Raw genomic sequence first — 25,009 nt, 5'->3', positions numbered from 1 at the left:
TTCTCAAGTCCCCAGCTGGAGAAACCAAGGCCGGGGGCTGGAGCTCTGGTGGAACTGGGGCCAGAGTATAACCTGGCTCTCCTTGCAGTGTGCCTCGCTAAACACAGCTGATGCTTACTGGCCGCTTCCTGCACGTGGGGCTAGTGCTCCGAGCTTTCACTGTATGATCCTATGGTTACATTTTAGGTGCCTTTATCATCCACCCACTTACAGATGGGTGAGCTGGGAGGGCAAGAGACAGACGCAAGTTCACACAGCGGACGCATGGTGGAGTCAGGACTCGAACCCAGGGCAGCTGACTCCAGTGTCCATGGCCATGGCCTCCCATGAGGGCCTCTTGTTTTAAGTGTTCTGCGTGTATTGTCTCTGTCCCTCTGTTTCTTCTATGGGGTCTCGGCCCTAGCGCCCTGTCACTGTGACAGCTCAGCCTGTCGGGGTCTCAGTTCAGTGCCATGCCTGTTGGGTGCCTACAGTGCACCACAGAAGGGGCTCCTGTGCCCTTCCCCCCGGGTTTGGGGGTTCGGGAGGGGCAGAGAATGGCTGGTGACAGCTCTCCTCAGGGGAGGGGCGGGGAAAGGAGGGGGAGGGCGGAAAGGGCTAGGGAGAGAATGGGTGCCTTGGTCAACCCTCCAGACCACCCTGTGGGTCAGAGAGCATTGCCACCCATTTCGTAGATGAAACCAGGGGACATTACTTTGGCCAGAGGCACAGCAGCGAGGTAGAGTCCCTCCCGGACTCATCCCCGTGCCCCATGTTGTCATTCCTTCTGGCTGTGGGGGCAGGGCCCAAATTACACCCTTTTCTCTGTCCCGACAGCCCCTGCGCCTGGTGTTCTCAAGGAGAGCTCCTGGTTCCCCCGCGATCCATCCTCCTGGGGTGAGTTGGGAACAGCCGTGCAGGAGGCCCCATCCTATTGGGGTCCCGAAGCAGGAGCAGAGCGTAGACCACACAAGGCTGAGGACCGGGGAACCCCCGCAGGAGATGACAGGAGAAAGGGCCCTGGGTACCGGGCCTGGCCCCACGCTGGCTGGCAGAGCACCCACGGGCCGGCCAAGGGGCCCAGGCTCCTGCATTCATCACGCTGTCCCTCCTGCCCCTGACCTCTGGGGAGGCCCGGGGCTCTCTGTGGGGAGAGGCAGTGAGCAGTGCTCTGCTTTCCAGAGACCTCGGTGGGAAAAGCGTGGGGGACAGCAGGTCCTGGCTTCCCGTCCTGCCCCAGCCCCTCCGCAGCTGTGTGGCCCTGGATACGGTTCTGAAGTCTCTCCAAAGCTTCGGCCTTTTCACCTGTCAGGGGCCCGTACGAATCTGCTTATGGGGCCATGACAGAGTCCCACAGACCGGGACTTAATCATCAGACATTTCTTGTCTCACAGGTTGGAGGCTGGAAGGCCCAGGTCAAGGTGTCAGCAGGGCTGGGTGCTTCTGAGGCCTGGCCACCTGCCCAGGGTCTGATGCACGTCATCACCATGACCCTCACAGCTCAGGGGCTGCGACCTGATGCCTGCAGAGCCCTGTGCAGACGGAGGGTGCCTGGCCCAGGTGGGCCCTCGGTCGGGAAGTGGCTTTCCAGAGCCTGTCCTGTCCCCTCCCCCACCGGAAAGGGCAGGCACGCGCCGGTGTCGGGGCCCGTCCATGCCCATGGCCCGGCTGCCACAGCCCAGCTCTAGAGGGGGCAGGGCAAGGTAGCGGAGCGCTGTACTTCCCAGGTGGGGAAATCAAGGCACAGAGGAGCCACGTGGGGTATGCATGGCCACACCACAGCAAGGGGCTGGAATGCACCAGGGCGGGAGGCCCAGCCCAGGGGCAGCTGGGGATGAGGAGGTCACCCACTGGCTGCTCTCTCACATGCTCTTGGCAGCCCAGCCTTCGCACGGGGGCAGACACTGAGCACGGGCGGGGCCCCGGGGGCCCCGGTCCTTCCGTCCATGGCCCCTACCCGAGGCCCTGCTCTGCCAGGCCTCCACTTCCTGAGCCGGCCGCCAGGCCAGGCTGGGCTGCTGAAACCCTTCCTAAAAAGGAACTGGGCTGTGATGGCCCAGGCTATTTTTAGACAATTGTGTTGAAAAAGCCCCAAAGTACATGTAGCATCATGCGTTTTTGTTTTTGTTTTTTTTCCTTCAGGGAGTAAAGAGAGAGGGAGTAAGTGGGTCCCTCCTACCACTGGGAGGGACCCCACAGCGTCCCCTCCTCTGAGGGGCGGTGGCCAGGGCCCTGCAGCTGTCCCACCGTGAAGTCCAGGAGCTCAGGACTCTGGGCCAGGGCTGGGGCTCACACTGAACCCCCACCTCACCCTGGGTCCTCAGAGGGTGCGGGGCACATGGGATCACCCCCGCACTACAGGTGAGGAGACTGGAGCCACGCTGTCCTCGCCCCCATACTCAGGCTTCACATTTTTATTTATTTTTTTTATGTATTTATTTATTTATTTTTAATGTTTTTTTTATTTTTTAAAGATTTTATTTATTTATATGAGAGAGAGCGTGAGAGAGAGAGAAAGAGAGAGCGTGCTCAAGCAGGAGGAAGGGTAGAAGGAGAAGCAGACTCCCTGCCGAGCAGGGAGAACGATGTGGGCCTCGATCCCAGAACGCTGGAATCATGACCTGAGCCGAAGGCAGACACTTAACCGACTGAGCCACCCAGGCGCCCCCACATTTTTATTTTTAATTTTAATTTAATTTAATTTAATTTAATTTTAAGTTTATTTATTTACTTATTTAAGTAATCTCTAAACCCAACGTGGGGTTTGAACTCACGACGTGGAGATCAAGAGTCACAAGCTTCAACCGACTGAGCCAGCCAGGCGCACCCCAGGCTTCACTTTCTTAAAAAGCAGCTTTATTGAGGTATAATTGGCACAGAATACACTGCATATATTTAAAGTGTACAATTTGATATGTTTTGACACATGAATACACCCAGGAAGCCATCATTACCGCTGAGGTGGTGAATGCACCCATCATCCTCCGGCTTCCTCCCCCCTCCTTTGTGACCCCTCCCGCCTCACTCCCCACCTGCCCCCAGGCAACCACTGGTCTGCATTCTGTCACCATAGATGAGTTTTCTGTAAATGGAAGCACACAGTACCTTCTCCTTTGGCTTCTTTAGCTCATCATCATTATTTTGAAATCCACCCACGCTGCCCTACATCTCCACAGCTCCTTCCTTTTTCTTGCCACCAGCACCCCGTTGCCACCAGCTGTCCCACTCTGCTTAGCCATTCCTCTGCTGACGGCCATCTGAGCTCTTTCCAGTTTGGGGCTCTTAGGAGTGAAAGCAGCTCTGAGCATTCCTAGACACATCTTCGTATGGACAGATATTTCCCTTCTTTGGGTACACACCTAGGAGAGGAATCCCTGGGTAATTCTCTGTTTCACTTTTTAAGAAACTGCCAGCCTGCTTTCGAAAGTGGCTACACCGTTTTGCAGTCCCGCCAGCAGAATTGAAGGGCTCCAGTTTCTCCACATCTTAGCCAGCACTTGTTGTTGTCTGCCTTTTGATGATAGCTATTCTAGTGGGTGTGAAGTGGTGTCTCCTTGTGGGTTTGATTTGCATTTTCCTCATGACTAATGATGCGGAGCATCTTTTCCTGTGCTTGTTGGCCCAGATCTCACTTAGAAAAACCCACACGTTTAATTTTGGAATAATGTTAGCTGTACTGAAAAGTTGTAAAGATAACACGGATACCCATATACCCATATAATTTCCCCTAATATTAACTTCTTACATTACCTGGTACATGACACCACTACAGAACCAACACTGCTACGTTCCTGTGGGTTGAACTTCAGACTCTAGTCCAACCTCACTAATTGACAACACTAGCGTCCCTTTTCCTGTTCCAGGATCCCACCCTGGAACCATGCCACATCCCATTTGGTTGTCATGTCTCCATGGAAGACTCTGGTTCGTGTCAGTTTCTCAGAGTTTCCTTGTTTGTCTTGCTCTTGACAGTTTTGAGGAGCACTGGTCAGATAGTTTGTAGAAAGTTCTTCCATTTGGGTTTTTCTGATGTTTTCTCGAGAGTAGACTGGGGTTATGGGTGTGGGGGAAGCAGACCCTAGAGGTGAGGTGCCTTCTCATCCCATCCCATCAGAGGTACATGCCATGCACATGACTTACTGCTGGTGACATTGGTCTGGATCACGTGGCTCAGGTGGTGTCCCTATTTTTCCCCTTTCCAAACTCTGCTCTTTGGGTGCATGTCACTGAGTCCAGCCCACCCTCGAGTGTTCAAGCTCCTGAAGCCTCACTTTTCTTTGAGAATCTTCTATGCCTGGTACTTCACACTGACAGCTCACTTAATCTCCAACCCTACTGCTGTCGCTTCGGGAGAGGTCCCAAGAGTCCCTAAACCTGGTGATGTTTCAGGTTTCGTAAGAAGGATCAGGGGTCCTTTAGTGAAGCCCTTTTCTTGCCCTTTTTACAGATAAGGAAACTGAGGCCCAAAAGGAAGTGACTCTTCTGTGTTCACACTGCCATCAGAAGGAAAAGTATCTCAGGGCCCCAGACCAGGGCAGAGATCCGGAAGGACGTCCTGGCCCAGAGTAATGCTCAGTAGGTATTTACTGGTAGATGAAGTGAGTATGTTGAATGCATAATAAGGACATCCATAGGCAATAAGCTTTCTCTGTGGACAACACAGACACCTGCCACCTCCTAGTTGCTTGTACAAACCCAGGGAGCAAGAATGAGCAATGCTGAAGGGCAGACAACCCCACTCTCCCCGCTGGGAGACTTGAATGCCTCCCAGGCTGGCCATACAACTGAAAGGCTAGGGGAAGCCAGGCTTGGGGCTTTAGCTGGCTACAGATGACCCTCCGAGTGGTCAGTAAGGAACCGGAACCCCCAAAGTGAGCAGACACAGTCACATCTCAGAGGTGAGAGAGTCAAGTGGGAGGGCAGTTTATTAATACACATCAAGGGCATTCAAAATATTAATGGTTTTTGCCCTGGTTCCTGCAGGGAGGCAATGGAATCAGATGGATCCTGGATGGAATACAGGTTGTACTCTTCGGCAAGTCACTGGATCACTCTGCCTTGGTTTTCCATCTATTAGATGGGGATAATCACTGCATCTTTTTGTGTTATTTTTAATTACTTTAATATACTTCAGCAAGCTCAGTGCAACATATATATGTTAATTTTGATGTACACCTAGAGATGATTACTTAACACTTAACGAGGTCTAATCAGGAATACACACTCCAGGGCTGGTTGGTTAACACCTGAAAGACTCTTATCAGAAGCCCATAGTCTAAGAGGCAGCTATTACCTGCTTAGCATTATCTTATCTTCCATCAGGTCCAGAGGGTTTGGGGGTGTGCTAATCAGTACAATGGATATGAAAAATGCTCTTTTTTGGGGGGGGGGTGTTAACGTGTGGATTAATCCGTGATTAGTGTGGATTGGCTCTAGCGATAGTGTACGGGCACCTTTAAGTGTCCAGCCCTCCAGGGGTAGCCCAGGACCAAAGACTCGATCTAGTTCTATGTCCAGACGCCTTTGAAGATTTTGTTGCCCGATCTGGCCAGAAGGGAAGCCGACTTCTGAATCTCGCCACCAGAATCCTGTTGTGCCACCCCTTTCCTAGGAGTGCTTCTGGGCGCCTGAGATGCCCCGGGACTGGCACCGCACCCAACCCAGACCATGCACCTGCTCTGGCACCTACTTGCTGTGCTTTGCTTTCACTGGGGCTCAGCTGGTAAGGTGAGCTTGTGGGGCCGGAGCCCAGAGCCCTCACTGCCATGGACGACTGGCCCCCACAAAGAACTGCCAGCGAGTCCAACCGATCAGCTGGGCTTCATGACGGAAGTTTACCTGATTGGGTTGTTAGGGCTTAGAGGAGGTAATCCACAGAGAGTGTGTAGGGTGGTTCCCGTACAAACTAACATTCCCCCCGGAAGGCGGGGCAGAAGGAAAAAATGTGAGTCTGTGAGCGGCTAAGAGCGTGGCTTCTGGAGTCAGGTGATCTGGGTTGGACTCCTACCACAGCGTCACCCAACCTTAGGCAAGCTTCTTCACCTTCTGAAGAAGCTTCCATCCCTCAGCTGCACGAAGATCCACCTCATAGGGTTGTCATGAGTATTGGAGGGGTTAATCCGGGTGCAATGCTTAGATCAATGCCTGGTGCATAGTACCGGCTCAGTAAATGCGAGCTAGCATTAATCATTCCGCCATGTGCGATATGACAGTGCAAGACGGTGGCCGACCACAGGGACGGGTTGATAATTTACAGTGCATCCATGTGATGGGAGATTACGTGGTCTTTAAATTGTCTCCCGAGTTCAATGACAGGGGGATATTAAGTGAAAAGGTCTATAAGTATTGTATTTAGTAAAATTTCCACTTCATTAAAAAATACCCTCATAGGAAAATGCTGGAAGGCAGTAGGCCAAAATGCTGAGAGGACAAACACTAGATGGTGAAATGTAATGACTTTAGTCTTTACATTTCTGAGACTGTCCATGGGGGGGGGGTGCGGGTCAGCAGAATAACGGTCCCCAGAGATGTCCACACCCTAATCTTTGGAGCCTGCGAATAGGTCGCCCTCCCCGGCAGAAGGGACTTTGCAGATGGGACTAAATCAAGGATCTTGGTATGGGGAGATTATTCTGGATTATCCAGGTGGGTCCAAAGAAATTGCAGGTCCTCACCTGTGAAAGGAGACAGGAGTCGGGGCTGGAGAAGGAGATGGGGCAAAGAAGATCAGAGGTCACAGTGGCCCACAACAGTGGCTTTGAAGATGGAAGGAGGCCATGAACCAAGGAACATGGGCCGCCTCTAGAAGTTGGAAGCATTCCTCAGAAGGAACGTGGCCCGGCGGATACCTTGATTTTTGTTCCGTGAGACCTATGTCAGACTCCTGATTTCCAGAACTCTTAAGCTAATAAACGTGTTGTTTTAAGCCACGATGTGTCTGGCAATTTGCTACAGCAGCAGTAGGAAGTGAACTCAGATGGTATGTACATTACAACTTTAAGAGAAAAGAAAAAGGTGGGTTTTTGTTTTGTTTTGTTTTTGTTTTTTAATGTCGCGGGTGAACTAGTTTCATTTCCATGCGGGGCTGTGTGTATCCACCAGTGTAGACAGGGACTGCCCAGGTTCAAAATGTTACTACCATTAGCGAAGTTTGTAAAATATCGTCATAAAGTGAAAAGCCAGAGAATCTAAGATGCTTTGTACCGAAGAGTCCTGTTGTCTTGGAATTCTACCTGGTTTCTTATTTAATTTTATTGTTTTTAAGATCACTGTTGGCTAAATAAAAATATTTATGAAAGGTAACTTATTTACCTTTGAACAATGATATATACATATTTTAAACAACCGAGGTGAATTTAAAGCTGATCGCATATTTTCAGCTTAGAGAACGAATGCTTAATCCTCTTCAGGTGCTCAGCCCGGCAGCTCCTGGCTGCCAACTAGCAGGTGGGCCGCCCTTTTGCATGCCGCACGAGCCCGGCAACTAGCAGAAAGCACAGAACCACAAGCTTCTGGGTCATGGGAAGTCTGCACACAATCCTCTTTGAGGCAGAGAAGCCTGGGCTCCGACATCTCTCCAGGGTGGGCCCCTTCCTGTGGCTCAGTGTCACCAGCTCACAGAGTTGTCCCCTGAGCACCCAGTCTCAGGTAGCCCTCTGCCCATCCCTTAGAACTTGCTCTGGTGGGGCGGGGGAGAGGGGGCACCTAGGTGGCTCAGTTGGTGAAGCATCTGCCTTCGGCTCAAGTCATTCCCAGGGTCCTGGGATCGAGTCCTGAGTCGGGCTCCCTGCTCAGCGGGGAGTCTGTGTCTCCCTCTCCCTCTGCCCCTTCCCCTGCTCATGCTCTCTCTCTCTCTCACTCAAATAAATAAATAAAATCTAAAAAAAAAAAAAAAAAACCAAAAACAACAACAACTTGCTCTGGCAGGTCTAGGTATCTGGTAATTAACTATTTATATCTGTTTGCTGTCAGGCTCCCCCAATTCCCATCTAGATCAGGTCTCTCAAGGCAGGAGATGCTCGATACAGGGTAGCTAACAAAGGAAGGACGGCCTAGTTACTGCTGATATGGGGTTCCATGGGGTTCCATACTGGGGAGCCTCAGGGGCACTTGGGGGGTCTGCCTTCCCAACAGCTGTACCCTCCCAGATGCTGCTGAGGGGCTGTGGGGTTGGGGGTGGTGCTGAGGCTCAATCTGGGATCCTCCTTCCCGACATGATCTCGGGGAGCGGACCCACTGGGGTGGCGGCATGGGAGGGTGAGGCTTGGCTCTGGCCTGAGTAATTATAAACACACTGGGGAGACTGATGGAGCATGTCGGCTCTTGCTTGTTTTCCACACGCCCCGAATCTCTGCAGCAACCTTGTTCTGCCCATTTGAAGATGAGAAAACTGAGCCTCAGGGAGGACTGGTTACCCAGTAACCCTCCCCAGGGGTCCTGAGAGAATAGGCGTCCAGGTCCGGATTCAAACTCAGCAAACAGCACAGGAAGGCAGGGCTGCGTCTCACCTCCCTGCTCAGGCTGGATGAACCAGGGCCTCTGGATGACCCTGTGGGGCCGAGGAGGCAAAGTCAAGGGGAAGCCACCAGCTGGGACCCTGGGGACCCCAGCCCAGGCCCCTCACCTCCTCCTCCCCACAGAGAGGGACTCTGGACGTGCAGTGGGAGTCATGGCGTGCCTTCCAGCTCTGCTGTAAATAGCTGTGTGTGGGAGGGGGAGAAGGCGAGCCGGCCTGTGCCCTTCCTGCCTGCCCAGGGCCACTTGGCATGTCCCGGGGCCGCTCAGCTCTTGCCCCTTGCTAGGCAGGGAAGACAGAAGCATGTCCTTGCAGTGCACCTCTGGGACCATCGAGATTATGTTAACACCCCCCTAGCCCTGTGAGGGGAAGTGTCACCCCACTTTGAGACAGGAGTTCGAGACCTTTTTCCATGGGAGGCGCCGTGAACCGGCGGAGCTGGGATTCCAGCCGGATCTGTGTGACCCACAGCCCAGGGGTCACCAGGAAACCCTATTGTCCTCAGAGGGTCAGGGGCCAACCAGCAGAAGATGGAGGAGTTAGGGAGGGCTGTGGAGGCTGTAGGTGGCCCAGATGGCCAGCTAGAGCTCCTAGTTCCGGGCACACTTGCAGAAGGCACCCCATGACTGCCTGTTATCTGTCCGGAGCCAGCCCCACTCAGGGCCTGAACCCCCTGCTACAGCCTGGCCCCAAAGCCCCAAATGGTGGCCCCATGGGGCAGTGTGCCCTGCCTGGCACCCCACAACCCTGACAGCTGCCTGCTGACTCCCATTTCAGCCCAGAAGTTAGGCCGGACAGGGGAACCTGTCCCCCCTGTACCCTGAAGCCCAGAGGGGGCTCAGGGTCACCTCCAGGCAGGCACAGAGTGGGAATGGGTCTCCCAGGGCATGAGGGGGCCCTTGAGGAGGGGGCCCCAGCCTGGCTCCAAAAGACCTTCCGGAGGAGGCCATGCTTGCCCAAGACATTGGCAGGATGTCCTTTTCCGGGTCCCATCCAGCTGCAGCGGGGGTGGGGGCGGCAGGAAATGAGTGACCACGAGCGTGGGAGGGAGGCTGGTGACAGGGTGGCGGGAGAAGTAGCAGCTCTGAGGGTCAGCCTCCTGGGGCCCAGCCCCCCGGCCGTGTGTGCGCCAGGGACATGAGGACCTGCTGGCCCCCCGTGGCCAGCCCGCTGCCCATCTGCTCCCTGGCAGGACCGGCGCGGGGTCTCGGGGGCCGCAGTCAGTGTGTGGCTCTGAGGAGGCAGGAGGGAACAGGGAGAGGAAGGGAGAGAGGGACAGGGAGGGCAGGGAGGGCCCCGGGAAGGATAAGGGCAGAGGGGCCGGCCACCGCGCGCGAGGCCCGAGAGCGCTAGTCCCAGTTCTCCAGCTCCGCTGCTGCCCCTGAGCCCGACGACAACCACCCTGCTGGCCCTGAGAGGTGGCGGAGACAGAAGTGCACGAAGGACACAGGGGGAGACAAGGAAAGGGGGAGCTGAGTAGGGACCGCCCCCCCCGCCCCCCACAGGGGAGGCTGGGGGTGTGGATGGGAGAATGGACGGCGGGTGCCTTGGAATCCCCTTCTGCCGCCCCCACGTTTCATCCTGCGGCCCAGTCTAGGGGGTGCTGGCCGTGGAGGGTGTGTGTTGCAGGGGGGGGGGTGCCGGGGTGCGTGGGGCTGAGAGGTCCCTGAGGCGCTGCGCCGACGGGGTGCGGGGCACCTGGCAGAGGGCAGGGGCGGGGGGGCGCATCGGAGGATGACCGTGGGACCACAAGGGAGCTCTGCGCGACCATCTGGAGCGGTTCCACGTGGTCACAGACTCGGACACACGCATGCGCTCCCTTAGGCCATGGAGACAGGTAAGGGCACAGACAGGAAGCCTTGGTTCTCACCTGGGGACATCGGAGCTCACCTCCCTCCCAGCCCTGAGGCCGTGCAGAGCGCGGGCCACAGCCCACCACCCAGGCTTCCGAGACCCCCAAGACCTTTCTCTGCTGGCGGGGGCCGGCCTCCTCTCTTCCCTCACTTTCTTCGTCCTTCCCTCCCTGGGGCGCTTGCCCCCCTCAGTCCCCTCTAGTGGCCCACATGTTCCCTCACCCTCACCCCCAGCTTGCTCTCTAGCGCCCTGAGAAGTGGAGGCCACGGGAGGAGGACCGCCCAGGTTCCTTGGCCTCTGGGGTCAGGTGCTCCACCCAAGGAAACACCTGGGCTCCTAGCTGAAGTCGCCCGCTGCCTCTCGGCCGCTCGGGGAGGCCCCCTCAGCCCTTTCTGCCTCTGCCCCCCCAGTCCATCAGCGAGCCCCTCTGCACACTTCAGTGTGGGCCCATCTTAAAAACAGCCCAAGCCCACCGGCTCCTCCACCTTCTCTGTGCCCCTTGGCAGTGACATGCTTGAAAGAGATGTCTACACTCCAAACCTTTTCCCCACTCCTGAACCTACTCCAAACTGGCTCTACCCCACTACTCTGTCCAAACAGCTTATCTTAGTCATCTCAGGCTGCCATAACTCAAGTGCCACAGGCTGGGGGGCCGAAGCCACAGACATTTACTTTCTGACAGCTCTGGAGGCTGGAAGTCTAAGGTCAAGGTTCCAGGCCATCCAGGTGGGGGTGAGAACTCTCCTCCTGGCTTGTCAAGGGCTGCATGCTCACGTGGTGGAGAGAGAGAGCATGTGAGCTCTCTGCTGTCTCTTCTTATGGGGAGTCTAACCCTATCGGATTTAACCCTAATTACTTCCTTAGATTCTATACCCAAACACAGGCACAGTGGGGCTTCCGCTGTAAGTGGGGGGCACGACTCCATCCCTAGCACAGCTCTTGCCAGGATCTTCACCAACCTCCACGGTGGCAAACCGAAGGGTCACGTAGACGTGCCCTACTGGACCTGTGGGCACAGGGCACAGCCAACTACCCTCCTCCTCAGCCTCTGAGACACACCCTCTTGCTTCTCCCTCCCTCACCGCTGCTGCTTCTCTTTCTCTGTTGGTCCCTCTCCATTTTCCCACCCCATTACCCTCGCCCTGGCCTGGCGCTCAGCCCTGGCGTTTCCCCTTTCTGTCCACACTCGCTCCCGAGGTGGCCCCGTCACAGCCCCGCTCACGGAGGCCCCCACATTGACACCCTCATCTTGGAGCCTCGCCTGTCCTCAGCCCCGTCTAGCCAGTTGCTCTACACTCCGAGGCTTCCGGGGCGTCTTACCCTCCACTCGCCTCCAACAAGCGCCCGCAGTCCTCTCCACCGCGCCAGTCCGCTCCGCCGGCGGTCTTCCTGTCTCAGTGGCCGCCATACTCTCTCCTTTCCCTCTTTCCCTCACAGCCCGGGTTCGACATGTGAGCATATCCTTTTGGCTCCGTCCTCGGGACAGTCACGGTCCCACCACCCCTTACCACGTGGCCTGACCGCTGTCGTGCTCACCTAGAGGACCACGGCAGCCCCCTGTGGTCGGCTAGTCACGTCCCTCCTCCCCTACAGAGGTCCACGTCCTCATCTGTCCCCTGTGAATGTGTTACCTTATGGAGCAAAAGGGACTTCAAAGATGAGATTACACGAAGGGCTTGCAGAGGGAAGATCATCCTGGATGGTCCAGGCGGTTCCACTGCCCCTCCCTCCGAGAGGCAGGAAGAAGGACCGAAGGTAGAAGGTGATGTGACAATGTTAGCCGAGGGAGAAAAGGTGGTGTCCTGTGGGGCCGTGAGCCAAAGAATTCGGGCAGCCTCTAGGAGCAGACTCTCTTCTTGAGCCTCCAGGAAGAACACAGCCCTGCCAACACAGAGCTCTGAAACTGTAAAAGAGTAAGTGTGTGTTGTTTTAAGCCACTTAAGTTTGTGGTAACTTTTGAATTTTTTATAGCAGCCACAGGAGGCGAATGTACACCCTCAATGTGGACCACAGGACCCTACGTGTTCTGGCCCCCGTGAAGCTCTCTGGCTCATCTTCTTGTTCTCTCCTCCTTTACCACCCTGGCCCCCTCCTGCCTCTGAGCCTTTGCACTTGCTGTTCCTGCTTCCTGGGGCGCCTTTCCCTCACAGATCCACCTGGCTTGTTCTGGCCAAATGGTACCTTATCAGAGCCTTTTCGTTTTCCTTTCTTTCTTTCTTTTTTAAGATTTGCGAGAGCATGTTATGTGCATGGCAGGGAGGGGTAGAGGGAGAGGGACAGAGAGAATCCCAAGCAGACTCTCTGCTGAGCGTGGGGCCCCATGTGGGGCTCGATCCCCGGACCCTGAGATCATGACCTGAGCCGAAATCAAGCGTTGGACCCTTAACCAACTGAGCCACGCAGGCGTCCCTATGGGAGACTTTCCTAACCACGTCTGTAAAATCGTGACTCCGATGCCCCCTTGTGCCCCTGCATATGTGTATCACTGTGTATATACGGCACACACGCTGCGTTATGTATTTCTCTATTGTCTTCCACAAAAATGTAAGCCCCGTTTATATGTACCGCTGGCCCTCGGTGCCTACAGTAAGTGTCTGGTGTTGTAAGCACTCTTGGATGGATGGATGGATGAATGAATGAATACATTTTACAGATGGGGAGACTAAGACCAGGAAAGGGGAATAAATCAAACACGGCGTCTCCCACAACTCGCTGCCCCAAACCGCCTCTGCTGGGCAGCCTAGGGTACCTTTCAAAGGTTCATCCCTCAGGTCTGGGTCTCAATCCCTTTTCTTACCCACTCAGCTTCTGCTCCCTGGTCTCTTAATGAATGAATGAATGCCTCCATTCATTCATCGGGGCCCTTGGTTGGGAAAGCCCTGCAGGCTAGAGGACCCGGAGCAGGGCTGGAATGGGGAGAGGCTGCCTGGAGGAGGAGGGCCTAGCAGGGCCAGGCTCTGCAGATTCTGGGGAGCACGGAGCCTGGCTCCAGGAGCGAGCTGGGAGAGCCACAGAGCGGGTTGAGGGGGCAGAGGCCTGATCCAATCCTCACCTTACAAAGGACCCTCAGGGCTGCCCTGAGGATTGCAGGGGCCAAGGTAGAGGCAGAGAGGACCCTGTGGTGGTCCGGTCAGAGGCGGTGGGGCTGTTGGCTGCCGGGGCCGTGGGGAGATTGGAGATGTGATCGGGCAGAAATGACAAGACCCGCTGAGAGGTAAAATGTGGGGTGGGGAGCAGGTAGGGTTAAGGAAGAGGATCGAGGGGTTTGGGGAGAGTTCCCGAACGGGTGGGGTGACGGTGCCTCCCAGAAACCTGCTCTACTGTCGCAAACACAACAGGGAAAAGTCTGGGGCTCCAATGCTCCAGCTAGGACTCTGGGATCCGGTCTCTCTCCTCATGTTCTTTTCCTGAGTTGGCCTCATTCTCAGGCAGGCCGCCCTACACAGTGCCTGTAGCCAGCAGCAACCCCACGCTGCATCCTATCAGGACAGCAAACCCAACAGAAAGAGAGTTTTTTTTTCTAATATTTCCATAACACAAGACCCGGGGCAGGGGGTGGGGGTTCCCACTGGCCAAGCTTGAACCACATGCCCAAACCTGAACCACTGAAATTGGGGGCCGGCTGGCAAGGCTGGGCCCATGTGCTCATCTTTGAGCCATGTGGCTGGAGAGCTGGGGAGGGAGTGCGACACTGTGGAGGGGCTGGATGGTGGGCAGGGAGACAGGAGATATGACCAGTGCCCTGCACAGGCCGGTGTGCAGGGGATTTTCTGAGGGAAGGGCCTGGCACGGGACTGGCTTGGGAGAGAAGGGCTGGTATGGTGACTGGAGCGTGATTTGTGGGCCTTCCTGGTCCTGATCTGGGCAGGTCTCTCCCTGCACAGGATGGCAGGGCTGGGCTCTGACCCTCCAGCCAGGGTGAGCTGCTGCCCCACTGGACGCCTGCCCTTTCCTGCCAGTCTCTCATGTTGAAAATTCCATGATTTGTGTGCATCCACAGCCTCAGATGCCTCCTGATAACGTCAGTGCTGAGGCTGGGGTGCCTACCTGCTCTGCCCACGGCCTTTGCTAGCACTGTTACCTCCCCAGACCTCAGCTGCTCCCTTGCCTGCCTGCCCGGTGAGTCAGGAAGGTTGTGCTCAGCGGGGGTGGGGCGCCTCGAGATCGGAACTCAGGCTCCCCCACCGCCATTTCCTGGGGGTCCTGGCAAGGACTGGAGAGGTCTGCTCAGCTTCTCTCTGGTTCTTGTGCTTTACTATCCACTCTTTCGGTGTCAAAGTCTCTGGCTTCACATTTGGCCCCAACACATCTCTGCCGACCCCTCATGGTGGCAGAAGAGCTGCTGAAGTTCCAGCCTCAGCTCTCGGGTTTAAGTCCAGTGGGGGAATGAGAGCCTTTCCTTCCAGCTCCCCCCTTAACTGGGCCACTTCAGGTCGCATGCTCGGTCCCAATCCTCTGTGCCCATGAATGCAGGTATCAACTGCCGGGCCTGAGTGCCCCGCTCCCATCCAGACAACAGGGCAGCCATGGGAAGGGGACAGTCGGGGGCCTCCCAGTGCCAACGGCTGACCTGGTGCACACCGCTTCCCACCCCAGGAACCGAGCCTTAACCCCTCGGCTCTGTGGGCTTTCACCACCGACACAGGCCACGGGTCCATTTAAAAATCATTTTATTATTAACATCATCTTCCCATTTAGCCAAGTGTCTGTCATGTATAAGGAATGTCGGTAAATATTCCATTTGAAGCTTCTTTGTACATATTTCCATCGATAAATAAACTCTGAATTCACATAAAAAAGTTAAACTTAAATAGCTCCTATTTCCTTCTCTTGTAACAGGCATATATTGGTGAAATAGAAACATTCTCCAACTCAGGCTTTGCTCTAAGTGAGGACAGGAATTCACACGGTACAATTATTGACAACGAAACCAAGAAATCGTCAGCTGGTGTCCTGGCTTGGACTAGCACTGAGGTGGGAAACAGGAAATTCACATTTGGTTTCCGGGCCGAGGTTGGGGCAGGAGTGGTAGGGGAAGGAGAGTTTTCTTTACAGCTCTGATAAAAATAATCTGCTCTGCCACTGAATTTTAACTTTGGATATATTCTTCTACATTTGCTGATTAAGTCCATTATCATTTGACTTTAAAACGCAGATGTCGACTAACAAAATATGGCACATAATCCATTTTGAACAATGTTCAGTAGGTTCAAAAACTATCATCGGGCTGGCCAAAACAGTAACAGAAATGCGTGTGGGGAGAGCGATGAACTGGGGCTCGTTCCGTTAGTGCAGTGTGGTCAGTCACACGTCCATCCGTGGCCTCGGTGCGGCGGGGGGGGGGGGGGGGGGGGATGGGGGGGCGGGGCCCCAGGTGGGGCCCTGGGGGCCTGAGCAGCAGTGAGGCTGGCAGGCGCCTGCTCAGAGCACCCGGGGGATGATGGTGAAGGGCACGGCGGGGCTGCTGGCCTCCAGCTCCAGGGCCGTCAGGAAGCACTCGGTGGCTGCTGCGTCGTTGCCCTGGGCTTGCAGGACCTCGCCCAGCCCGTTCCACACCTCATGGGCTGTCGAGTTCACCTGCACCGCATCCCGGAGGATCTTCTCTGCTAGACTGTAGCGGCCCAGCTGATGAAGGATCAGGGCCTGCAGGCATCGGGGAGACGGACACACAGACAGACAGTCAGAGAGACTCTGCAGCTCTCGGCTCTTACCTGTCCTCGAGTTCCCGCAGGATTCTGGGAGGCGGGCATGGATCGCCAGTGGGCTGGGCACACAGAGTACGTTCAAATTCTTCCTGCTCTTGGGGGCGATCATCAAAAGAGTGACCCGTGTTGGGCCGTTTTGGAAAGATAAAAAACTGGCAATTTGACACGGTTCAGGTGAGTACTTAACGCCCAGGAGTGAACCAATCGGGATGGCCAGTCGGTACCGACCCAATGGGCCGCCCTGCGTGTGCTGGCTGGTATCTAACGGCTTTTCTAACCTAGAGAAATGTTATTTGTGGCATTACTGTCGGTCATGATTAGAACTGAATTTTTTTTCATTGGTCGCAGTTCCCCCTACCATAAAGAAGCCCCTGCCTTCACCGCCCCCTGCTCACCACAAGCAGAGCTGTCATTTTCCATAGTTTTATTTGTTTCAAAGATTGATTGATTTTAGAGAGAGTGAGAAAGAGAGAAAGAGTGTGAGCAGGGGGAGGGGCAGAGGGAGAGAGAAGCAGAGTCCCCGATGAGGATGGAGTCTGACGTGGGGCTGGATCTCACGACCCCAAGATCATGACCTGGGCCGAAATCAAGAATCAGACGCTTAACCGATTGAGCCACCCAGGTGCCCCCATTTTACACAGTTTTAATTAGGATGTAGGCGTTGGTCCCCAAATATTTTACCATAACCGTGTTTCCCAGTCGTGCCTCCCTATGACTGATGGGTTCGCACTCTTTCATCCAATGACAGACTCTTGTTTCCTCAATCTCTCCCTCACGGGGCAGAGATTGAGGTTGCACCCACTCTCTTCGCTATTATAAATCACACTGCGCTGAACATCCTTCCAGACAGTACCAATGCACCCTTATCGAACAGCGCATTGAAAAGCAGTGAGGGGGCGAGAGGGTCAGCTAGCTTGTGTCCAGCCCAGAAGAAGAAATCTGCGCAGGTTCCTGTCTGCTGAGATAGAGCAGACAACTACTTAACAAAGTGGAATTGAACATGTCGGTTCTTCGAAAGGATGACTTTCAGAGCTTTGAAGTGACAAAAAACAAAACAAAACCAAACAAACAAAAAAACAAACCAAAAAAACCCCCCAAAACCCAACACTTAAGTTCAATGAATTCAATTTAAAAAACTAAAAACTTTTGTTCAAAGAAAAAAAATCTCGAAAGTTAAAGAACAGTCTAGACAACTGTGATTGCAGATGAAGAGCAGTCCTCTAAAAGGTGTAAACAAAGACATGGAAAATATGTAACCTCAATTGTTAGTAAAGAAATGCAGGTCTCAGTAAGGAACATTCTGTGCTTATGAGCTCAGCGGCAGACTGCGCTGTCACACCGTCATGACGCGGGGGGCAGGGGACCGACCCCTGACACTCTGCTAGCGGCTCCAAGAGGGACACGACCCTGTGCGGATATAATGTGCAGAGTGTTTGGAGAACCCCAGTCAGGCCACTTTGGGGAAATCTGCTCTAAAGGAAGAATCTCCAAATGGTGGTCAAGCTGGTTCCACTGAGCCCCATCCAGGGCTTCTGCGAGGAGCCCCACAAAGGACGCTGCCCCACCTACAAGCACCCAGCACAGGAGCCGTGAGACGACCTGGGCAGAGCTCAAGGTCAGCGGGGCCACAGTCAAGGAGAACCACGAGCCCAGGGCAGTGCATGATCTGTGGAGGGTATGGAGAGATCTCCATACCGTAGCTCTGGCTCCCTGAGTGAGGAGGCAGAGGAGGAGGCCTCGGGCAGACAGAGGCTGTCCTCCCCTGGCCAGGGTGCAGCAGACCTTAGGGTCAGCTCTACTCTCTCTGGGGAGAAAATCGAAAGGAAACAGTATACATTCCCTCTCTTATTAACATCTATGCATGCCTTAAGCATGTTCACGCGGGAGCCCAGGTCCTAAATCGGATCCGTCAGGCAGAAGGGTGGCTCCCTCCCTGAGGCTTCAGGACACGGGCAGTGGCCCGGAGTCAGCCCTTGCCATGAGGACTTCCCCTTGCCTTCTGAGGTTTCCTCTCGTCAGACTACAGACCTTCCTGTTCTCCAGTGTGAACTGCTGGGTTTCAGCGGCCTTGCCCAGGCTGCTCAGGGTCAGCTGTGCAGAGACACCCCCGCCCCCGGGAGAGCCTCCCAGCTCTCTCCCCAGAGCTGCCGTCCCCCACCCACCGGTGAGCGGGCCAGGGAACTGTGTGCCGAGAGCGGGGACAGACGTCCAGCACGGACCTGGCTTCCTGGTGGGATGACGGATAGTGATAATAGAGGACATGTCCACACCTGTCTGCAAGGCCCGCTTCTGCTGCCGTGAAGTAAGATCCCGCAGTGGGGGAGCACCTATCCACGGTGGGGAGATCTCCCCACGCACTGCCCCGTTTGGGCTCCTACAGGCAGCATCCCCGGCCCTAGGTGCCCAGCCAGCTACTACGGAGCTGGGCTAGAACCTGCATATCCTAACTCTTAGGGTCTGCCTGAAATCCATTTGGGGGCAGAGTCTCGGGTGGGGCAGTAATAAGTAGGCACCTTTGTCTCCTGGCGGGGTGCTGTCCCCGCTCTGGCCCTCCTTCAGAGAAACTTGGGACAGCTCGATGCCCACACTTCTCAATCTTGGCAGTCAGGCGGAAAAGAATGGGAGGCCTTCCCTAGGTGGTGTGCAACAGGATGTGAGGGCCAACGAGCTCCTGCCTCCTTTCTTCCAGGGGAGGTTATCAGCTTGAGCTCACTCTAGAACATTTGATTTAACCAACAGAGAAGTAAGAGGAGGGAGAGGGTGTGGGCGGTGGCAGCAAGCAGGGGCCTGAGGTTGACAAAAATGGCCCCATTCTACTCCTTCAAGGTGTGACTTTCTCAGCGCATCACATTACCGAATACACACAACCCTTTTCTGAGGGGCTGTGCGTGCTGGGGAATGGCTGATGAGGGACAGGCGCCCTGGTGAGATGCAAAGAGGCGTCCCTGGTTTCTTGGCTGCAGGCCGAGAATATAATTTAGGTCCCGCTAGGCTCTGCTGCAGAGCCAGCCCCACGCTGTTTTCTTCCTCTACACGGAATGTTTTCGAATGTTTTCTCCCCATCAGGCGCGATGCTAGGCACGTGTACTTGGCTCAGCTCACATTACCACCGCTTTAGATACAAAGAGACAAGGTTCAGCAAGGCCAGGGATCTTGGCCAAGGTCACAGGGCCAATGAATACGGAGCTGCAGGCCAGCCCAGGTCTGCCTGCGGCGAAAACCCCCATGCTCCCCACTATACCTTCCTACCTGCTTCCCTGCTCACTGCTGCCTCTGTCGCTTTAAGAGACAAGCCTGGAGCCCCTCGGGCACTAACCCAGTTACATCTGAGCAAGAGCAAATGGACATCTGCCGGGTGGGTCTTCCCTTTCATTTCTCCAACCATGGATCACTGGCTCTGTCACTCCTCCCCGTGGTTATGACGTGGCTCCTCTCCAGCCTAGCTTTTCTCCCCCTCAGAAGGCTGCTTGGGAGCATCCTATATATTCACTCAAGGACTAGGAGGGCTCCTTGCTTCCCTTTGGTGGCCTACAGGCTGGCTGTAATCTTAAGGCTTGGGATGGATGTAGGTGCCAAAGGACTGGGGGTCTTGTTAGCCAGAAAGCGGGCCAATGAGAGGTGGAGACCCAGCAGGGCCAGGGCCTTGGCCTTGGCCCAGCAAGACCCAGAGGTCACTGCTCTCAGTAGCAATGATCTGCCCCCACCCTGCTGGAGTGGAGACAAGGACCCCAGCCTTTTTGCTGGGAATTTTGTTTAGAAGATGGCAGGCTGCTAAATCTGGCTGTAGCCTATCCTGTGGGCTCCAGCATATACAGCAGGGGGCAAGTTTACTCACCCCCAAATGCCTGCAGAGAACCAGCCAATGGGCTAATCTGACCTATCACCCTCTGTCCTGGGCAGCTGAGAGTCTTCATGTCCTCTAGGGTTCTGGGGTTCTTGTGGGCTTGGAAATTTTCAGCCCATATACCTGGACTTATATTCCTGATGTAGGAACAGGCTACCCTTTCCAGATGACCTTGAAGCTTCCAGAGCAATCTGTTTAGTGGAATTAATTCCTAAAGCTGGAGCTGCTCAGGGAGACATCAGACGCTTGCCAGGGGCTGGCAGCTCAGGCTTGGCAAGGGAGTGAAAAATCAGCCTCTGCCTAGTGCCCCAGCAAGCCAAGAGCAGCTCAGAAATCAGTCACATAATGGGATCAAGGACAAGCTCCGGCAGGACAAGCTCTGGCTGGGCTCTGAGCCGTTGCAGGCAGGTTGGCCAGAGGTGGGCTAGAACCTGGCTGTCAGGACTGACAGCTGCCCGTCCCCCCAAAAACCCCGGTGTGCTGGGAGGGGGCTTCCTTGGCTTTATTGTGCTCTTTTGCACTAGAACCCTGACACCTTTTCCAATTCTATAGGCCCTGCTTCCTCTCTTCTCCAGCCATCAAAGGCCTAACTCCTGAGGCTGGCATTAACTATTCTCACCACTGGCTGGATCCAACTTTCTCCTAGTATAGATCTCTGAAAGCCCATGCATTTCTGCAGGATGCATCCCCCAGGCCCCTTTCACCTCTCCAACATTAGCCGTTCCTGGTCTGGCCCCTCCTGCTGCAGCTCTAGTCCATCTGCTCAAAGCCCTGTTGATCACCATTCCCCCAAGAGCCCAGTCCACACTGCTCCCCGAGCCCCAACCTTCGGCAGTACTACCCAGAGGCATGGGTCCTGCTCCCAGCCCTCAGGCTGGCAGGAGACAGAGATTTCCAGGACAGACATATTTCATTACCAGAATAACCCACCTTCTCCCCCATATCAAAATCCCAAGCCCTGCTGAGTGACTGTCCAGACCCCAGCCATGTGCTGGGGATACGGAGGAGGCCAAGGAGCAAGGCTGCTCTCCAAGCTTGGGGCCCCGGTGCAAATCCTACTGAGACCGAGCGATGGCTGCACGCCGGGTGCTGGGCTGTGTCGAAGACCTAAGACACTTGCAGGCAGCGAGTGGCCCGAGCTGAGACGTGAACTCTCGCGGTTCGTGCCTGCTCCTCACACCAGACCCTCTTTCCTTCTCTGGGAGAGGTTGTGCAAACAGGTCCTCGCCCTTCTCAACCCTGCCGTTCCTGAGCCGTTGCAGGTGAGGAGCCACTGGGGCTGGCCTTCCTGGAGGCAGGGAACCACGCACAGGGATCTCATTTGTCCCCTTCTCTGGACACAAATGAAGACAGCCTCCCAAACTGGTGATTATTACAATCAGGTGTTCTGTACCAACAAGACCCTGGTGCTGTACCAAACCGGAAGTAAGGGAGGAAATTAAACCTGTTATTTCAAACGAGACAAAACGGACTTGGCTAATTTGAGGGCAATTAGTCTCTTCCTCACTCATGTCTTGAGAGAGAGAGAGAGAGAGAGAGAGAGAGAGAGAGAGAGAGAGTGTGTGTGTGTGTGTGTGTGTGTGTGTGTGATAACTGATGCCCGAGGACGGAAGACCTTGCCACATGCTGCAGGCAGGCTTCCTGCCCCAGCCCTGGGTCAGGTGACCGGCAGCGAAGGCTGCAGGACCCAAGCCCCTCTGGGAGACTTCAGACATCCCCGCGGTGCTCTGCGCAAGTGCCAAGTCAGCCCTTTGCTGGGCTCAAGGGCATGGCACGGGCCACTGCTTGTCCCTGGAGGCGTATGGGCACAGAGAGATAATGTCCCTGCAAGGAAGCGTCCTTCCCAATGCCGAGCCGCCGCTAAAAAGCAGCCGTGCAGCTCAGCTCTAGCTGGGGGTCAGACAGCGGTCTCCCCGTGGCTATCGCTTCTCCCCAGGCGGGAGGCCCTGGAAATCCCACACTCGGCAGCAGGGTGGGGACGGAGACTGCTTCGCGCTTGCCCTGCCCCCTGTGGGCACGGCTCTCGGCTTCTGGAGCAGAGATCAGCGGCTGCCCTTGCCGTGTCAGAGCTGTCCTGGGCTTTGCAGAGACCTCCCAAGGCCAGGGTGGGGGAGGTCGTCTGGTGTGAGGGGCGGCACTGGAGTATTTCAGAGTCTGGGTCAGAGGCTCCACCATTGCACCATTGCGGGGCTTGGGGCCGGAGCTTAGGGGAGCCTTGTCAGGAGGCTCCTCCAAAAATACAGATAAACCCGAGAGGACGAACGCATGGATCCACCAGGCTCGATTCATTTCTAACATGTAAAGTATTATAACCAATGCACTATGTGTGTTACCCGTCGCAAAATGCCTCCCTAACTGTCCTGTGGTACGAGGTGCTTTATGTCCATCCCAGCTCGCCCACTCGGCCTTGCTCCGAATGCCTGCAGGGCGGGGACTGGGCAGGCAGTGATCATCTCTGTACTGTCAGGCCTGGTGCCGAGCAAGCAGGCTACATTCAGTGCGGAATGAATAAATGAGGAGACCCCAAATATCTACGAGACGAGAATCGTGTGTAAAGCCACTGCTGACCAAGTCTAGGTCTGTCTAGCCCAGAGCCGGCGCCCCCGCCCACCCCAGCATGCCTCAAAGAGGGTGAAGGATTTTGCCAGTACCCATGAGCCAGGGGCCTCAGGGCAAGGGCTGTGCCCGGAGGAAGCAGACGGGGGCTCATGACCACATCTACAGCCTCTCTGGGGCCATTCAAGTCAAACCAGCACCTCCAAGGCTTTCGGACGAAGATACATAAGCCTCCCCCTGGCGGGACTTCTGTTGTCAGGACCCTGCGATTGTGATGGCAGCTAAAGGAAAGCCCATTTCCCCAGCCTGTCACCCTCCGGGACAATGACAGAGCTGCCGAGCTGGTTGCAGCCTGAGCTGCGGCGGTGCTTGCCACAGCTGGCTCGTTGTGGGGGTTCAGGACCCAGGCGAGGGGTTACAAAGATCTCTGCAGGCTCTGGCAACAGCCAGAGGACCCGCCCAGCACAGGGGAAAGGCCTGGCACTCTCTTCCAGAGTGCGGAGTGTAGGTTAAGAGCGTGGCCTGAGGCTCCCTGGGACAGGGTGTGAACCAGCTCCACCAGTGACTTGGCGACTTCTGGGTCCCAGATGCTTTGTCTGTATACCGGGGACAAGTACCAATTCACAGGAGAGTCGTGAGGCCCAAATGAGAGCAAGTTTTCATAAAGCGCTCGGTAAACCTTTGGTGAATGGTCACCCCGATCGATATGATTACCACCCTTATTGTTACTCTTACCAACCGAGGGGAGGGGAGGTCCTTCCCAGATGCCCACGGTTGCAGGACTCTTCACTGCCAACCGCGTGTCCCTCTGGACAGTTCTCTGTAAGAGCAAGGATCATCTGATTTGTTCTTGCATGTGCGGTCCCCGGGGTGGGACGGGCACAGAGGAGGTTCCTGGTGCATATCTGGTGAAGGGACGGAAGGATGGACGAGTGGATGGCGTGGGACACTGCGTGAGGGTGGGGAGGACGGAGCTGGGCATGACTTCCTGCCAATGCTCCAAACTCCTGGCCTCAGGTCACCCTGTCCACGCTGCCATCGGAGCCCATCCACTCGGAGCCTCCTCTGCCTTCCAGGGAAGGCCAGAATGGGGCTAGATCCCTGAAGGGGCTGGGAGGAGGGAGCCTGGTGTGGTGCCTGGCACGGGGCACAGGTCCCGAGTCTCTGACCCCAAGCTCCGTGCTCTGACTCGGCCCTCAGCCCCACCTGCTTGGAGCTGTCCTGCCCCGGGCTATTTGTGCGGCAGAAGGAGAGCTTCCTGGAAGCCCACGGCCCCCCTCCCCAGAGGAACAGGGACCCCCTGTGACCTCCCGCCCCACCCCAGACGTTGTAGACTGGCAGGGCAAGAGTCTGCATTAGCTGAAGCAGAAGCATCACCGAGGAAACCAGCACGCTAGCCCCCGATTCTCGTCAGGGATTTGCCTTTTCCTTCCTGAGGATGCAATCCATCAGACAGGAGCGGGGTGCTGGTGGCTGTGTTCTCAAACCAGAATCTAACAGTCTGCCTGCCAGGGCCACCCTGAGAAGGCCAGGCGAGACAAGGGCTCTGCAAAGACTTTCTTGGATCAGCCGTGGGAAGGCAAGGTGAGGGGCTGCCCCTGTCTCCTTTCCCCGGGAGTGGCCCTTTCTTCTCTGGTGAGGATCAAAGGCACGGACATTTCTGAGCACCCGGCATTTTGTGGGCGCAGCTGAGGGGCCAGCCGGAGCCCCGCCCTGCTTTGCCAACAATGCCTCGAAAAGGAGCTGAAAACACACTTGGATGGGGAGGGGGTGGGGCTCAGCTTCTCTACCTGGACTCCAGCGGCTCCGGGTGAGGTCTGGTCTACACCCGGCTCTGTTTTATGTTTCCTTTCTGTGTGTTTTGAGTGCTTAGAAATGCACGCTGCCTTGCCAGGGGGCTGAGTGTGTGTGTCCTGGCCAACTATGCTGGCCTTGGAAGGGCCTCCTAACCAGAAGAGGAGCTCCAAGGGGGCCGGATCCTAGGTGTCCTGGCCAATGCCAAGGTCATCAGTGCCCTGCAGCCCTGAGACATGTCTGCCCGCTGAACCTCCGGAGTCAGGTGGGGTTCACACGCTGCAACTCAGCCCCCTTTTGGCTAGGTCAGTCAAGCGTGAGTTGGGGGTGCCCCGGAGAAGGGCCTCCTGGAGGGTCAGATGGTGGGAATTTTGGGGTAAGGACTGGTATGGAGCTGGTCTTTTCATTTTGGCCATTTTACTTCGTTTTGGCCCAGTTTCTGCAAAGGCCAAGGCCAGCCATTCCTGGCAACCTCATGACCGTCCACAGACAGCAGGCTTGCGTGCGGCAGCCACGGCCACCAGCCAGGTTCTCCAGGTCCTGTCCACCCCACCTGGCCCTCATGCAGGGGCAGAACATTCATGAGACCACTTAACCTTCCGAGCAAAGGACCACGGACATCCTGTACCAGGGACTCAGACTGAAGAGCAGGAAGGAAGAGGCTGAGGGACAAAGGGGAGGAGGGAGACGTGGGCTAAGTGGCTCCTGGGGAAGGGCTAGTGACTGGACAGGCCGCACTGAGAAGGAGCTCCTTGTGATGAG

The 25,009-nt window shown here is 55.7% G+C and overlaps 1 protein-coding gene across 5 annotated transcripts in view; it reads right to left on the bottom strand.

The window, feature by feature from the left end:
• Positions 1–15,001: 15,001 nt before the first annotated feature.
• The window catches only part of TTC7B (tetratricopeptide repeat domain 7B), a 249,804-nt gene continuing 239,796 nt past the window's right edge, over positions 15,002–25,009 (bottom strand). For all 5 annotated transcript variants that reach the window (XM_035727914.1, XM_035727915.1, XM_035727917.1 and 2 more), the window contains one exon: positions 15,002–15,991. In XM_035727914.1, the coding sequence (XP_035583807.1) occupies positions 15,770–15,991 (222 nt within the window). In that variant the 3' untranslated portion in view covers positions 15,002–15,769. The remainder of the gene's footprint in view (positions 15,992–25,009) is intronic.

This window comes from Zalophus californianus, chromosome 6 (assembly GCF_009762305.2).
Source record: "Zalophus californianus isolate mZalCal1 chromosome 6, mZalCal1.pri.v2, whole genome shotgun sequence".
In the NCBI taxonomy this organism is placed as follows: Eukaryota; Metazoa; Chordata; class Mammalia; order Carnivora; family Otariidae; genus Zalophus; species Zalophus californianus.
This window is presented reverse-complemented; position numbering and strand designations above follow the sequence as displayed.